The 3,153-nt window shown below is 36.7% G+C and overlaps 1 protein-coding gene across 1 annotated transcript; it reads right to left on the minus strand.

Annotated features, from left to right (window-relative positions):
- Nucleotides 1–868: 868 nt before the first annotated feature.
- On the minus strand, nucleotides 869–1,695 carry LOC109010459 (40S ribosomal protein S16-like). The gene has a single exon (XM_018991305.2). The coding sequence runs from the start codon at nucleotides 1,549–1,551 to the stop codon at nucleotides 1,117–1,119; it is 435 nt and encodes a 144-aa protein (XP_018846850.1). The 5' UTR covers nucleotides 1,552–1,695; the 3' UTR covers nucleotides 869–1,116.
- Nucleotides 1,696–3,153: the final 1,458 nt, after the last annotated feature.

Below are 3,153 nucleotides of genomic sequence, written 5' to 3' on the forward strand. Positions count from 1 at the left end.
TACTATAAGGTGATACTAAATTAGCACCATATTTGCTTTCCTTAGAAGAGGATTTGGAAGGCTCATGTTCCGACAAGGGTGGCTTTTTTTGTATGGACAATAGCAATAGGGAATATTCAGACTATAGATAACTTAAGGAAGCGCGGAATGATTGTTTTGGATTGGTGCTTTATGTGCAGGAAAGAAGCGGAATTAGTGAACCATCTACTCCATTGTGAAATGGCTAAAGTGCTGTGGGATGGAGTGCTGGGAAGGGTTGGACTGAGCTAGGTTATGCCAAAAGCAGTGGTCGATTTTCTAGCAAGCTGGACCAACTTTCAAATGCATACTTGTTCCCAAGTGGCAGCTGCATGGAAAATGATGCCTCTGTGTATTATGTGGTGTATTTGGTTGTGCTTTAATGATAGGGAATGCAATATAGATGCATTTTGAAAGTTTTTTATAAGCACTCTACTTAGCTGGTTCTCTACTATTGTACTCAAGGGAGGGGCTGTAAATGAGTTCTTGTCTTCGCTTTTCTAGTATTAGAATGTAACTAGGTATTTCTTTTGTATACTTCCTGTGTACTTGGGTTGCGTCTATTACATTATGTTTAATAAAAATTTTTAACTTATAAAAAAAAAAAATCATCCAGGCTCATCCCGGGTCATACTTCTAATGGTGGAGCAAAAATTGAGAATTAGCATTACTCAATTTATAAATACGAAGTCTACCAAATGTAACCCTTTATTTCTGAGTTCAGAGTAACAGTCCTATAAATAATTCTACAAAACTCACACAAGCATCTTACCGCTAATCGAGCTTAACAATGCTAAAACCACAGAACCCTGACATGGAAACATTCCCAACAATTCAAACAACGGTAACCTAACAAAAAGCTAAATTATTGGCAATACATTTATCAAACCAACTAATTCATCACAAAGTAACAAAATATTGGTAATTTCTTAAACAAAGTATGCCGAATACGTAAAAATTCCAATCCAAAATCCATGCAGGAGTTTTGAACCCATAGCCTTTCTAAAAGTACAAAATTCAAAAGAAGTCAAGACGACATAAATAGACTGGTGTATCAAAGCAAAGCATGTAGAACTTAGTCCAAGTAGAAAAACCGTCTCAACGGTAGGACTTCTGGAACCTAGCCCTGGCGCCACGACCACCGAACTTCTTGGGCTCGCAGCGTCTGGGGTCAGCAACGAGAAGGGTTCGGTCGTAGCGGACGAGGATGTCCTTGATCTCCTTCTTGCTCTGCTCGTCGACATACTTCTGGTAGAAGGCGACGAGGGCCTTGGCGATGCTTTGGCGGATGGCGTAGATCTGGGAGGTGTGGCCTCCACCCTTGACACGGATGCGCATGTCTACCTCCGCAAAGCGGTGTCGTCCGAGGAGGAGGATAGGCTCGTAGGCCTTGAACCGGAGGATCTCGGGCTCCACGAGCTCGATCGGGCAGCCATTGATCTTGATGAGGCCACGCCCTCGCTTGCAGTAGGTCACTGCCACCGCGGTCTTCTTGCGGCCGAAACACTGTACGGACTCCACCGGTGCCGCCATTGTTGAGAGGCTTTTGCGCGTACGTGTGGGGGTTGCCTGCGGAAACGAAAGGAGAGAGATATGCAGGGGTATTTTTTAGGGTTTTAACTTTTGGCTGCGGGGATTTGGATTGATGGACGGCTATGATTGGTCGTGCAATTTGGAGAGCGTGACCGATTGGAATTTGGTACGATGATTTTAGTATAGCTGCTGGCGGGCCCCCATCCTGTTCATCAGCTCACATACGGTGGGCGGACGGGGGTGCCGGGCTGGACCTTGGGCCCGCAGAATTTCACTTGTCCGTCTGATCCACTATATATAAAATAATTTGTTTAAGAAACAAGGATGTTGGGTTCAATGAGAGATTTTTATATAATAGAAGAAATTAAATTGGTAGGCTTTTCCTTTTTATTTTAGCGTCTATACTATTAAAAAGTCATATCTTAAAAGATTTTATACTTATTCAAACGTTCAATAAAAGCGTAAAAATAGTAACTACCAATTTTCGAGTTTTTGTCTATTTTGTTTTCCTATCATTGATCTCCGGCCTATTTGGGTAGGTAAATACAGTTTTAGACATTATCATCTATACCTCAATGATATAATTATAATTTTAATAATCTTCTAGTTACTTGGTGCTTTAAGTTGTGATACTAATTTATGATATTCTTGTTAAATGCATAAACAATCCGACTCTTATGCTGGAAGAGAGATTGTTTATCCGATATTTTTATGTAAATGATTGGCTTGCATAGAAGAAAATCCCGGCTGTAAGTGTTTAGAAGTTTAGGTTGTTTCCAATTAATATGTTATCAATGTGTAAAAAATCCGATTGGTAATGTTTTTGACTAAGCAGATTTGTAAATAGAAGAAATATCTATTTTATTATTTGTAAGATTCTTACATTATTTACATTATAATGCAAGAGCTAACGTTATAATAGAATCACTTAAAACATTTGGGATGTTCCTCCATTACAAGAATATGCCAAGTAAAATTCATTTGTAGATTCACTTGTGAACTCAAATTGAAGCTTGGCTTATATCACCAAAATATTTTTTTACTGTTTAAATCTTTCACAAAACGTAGACAAATAATTTTCATTTAAAGGTTCATTTTTCAGCAATGGAGGAATATTGTTTTCAGTGTTTTCTATTTTGCATTTATAATGAGTTTTAGCAATTATAATGATTTTTGTTGTAATGGAACAATTGCTTCTTTTGTTCAATACATTTGTAAAGTCATATATTTATATTCTGATAATTTTCCTTTTTTACAGCCCAATGTACTAGATGGTTTTATTTTTCTTAATTTCATTTGAATTGCTAAGTAGTCAACGGTATAAAACTTATAAAAAAAATGATTTAATATTTAACTTTTTTGAGTTTTGATTAAAATTTTGAATTTTTTCGGAGTATTTTTTTGGTCATTTCTATATCGAATCAACAAATTATTCCGAGTTAAATTTTTGTATATAATAAAGATAAAAATGTATTCATGTAAATTCCACACAATAGTGTCTAGAAAAGTGTGGTTAATGATACACTAGAATGAAAAACTAATACTAAAGCAAACTTTTGTCAAAAGTTAAAATCTCAATTCCAATTTCCAATTAGTAATGTT

This window comes from Juglans regia, chromosome 7 (genome assembly GCF_001411555.2).
Source record: "Juglans regia cultivar Chandler chromosome 7, Walnut 2.0, whole genome shotgun sequence".
NCBI lineage: Eukaryota > Viridiplantae > Streptophyta > Magnoliopsida > Fagales > Juglandaceae > Juglans > Juglans regia.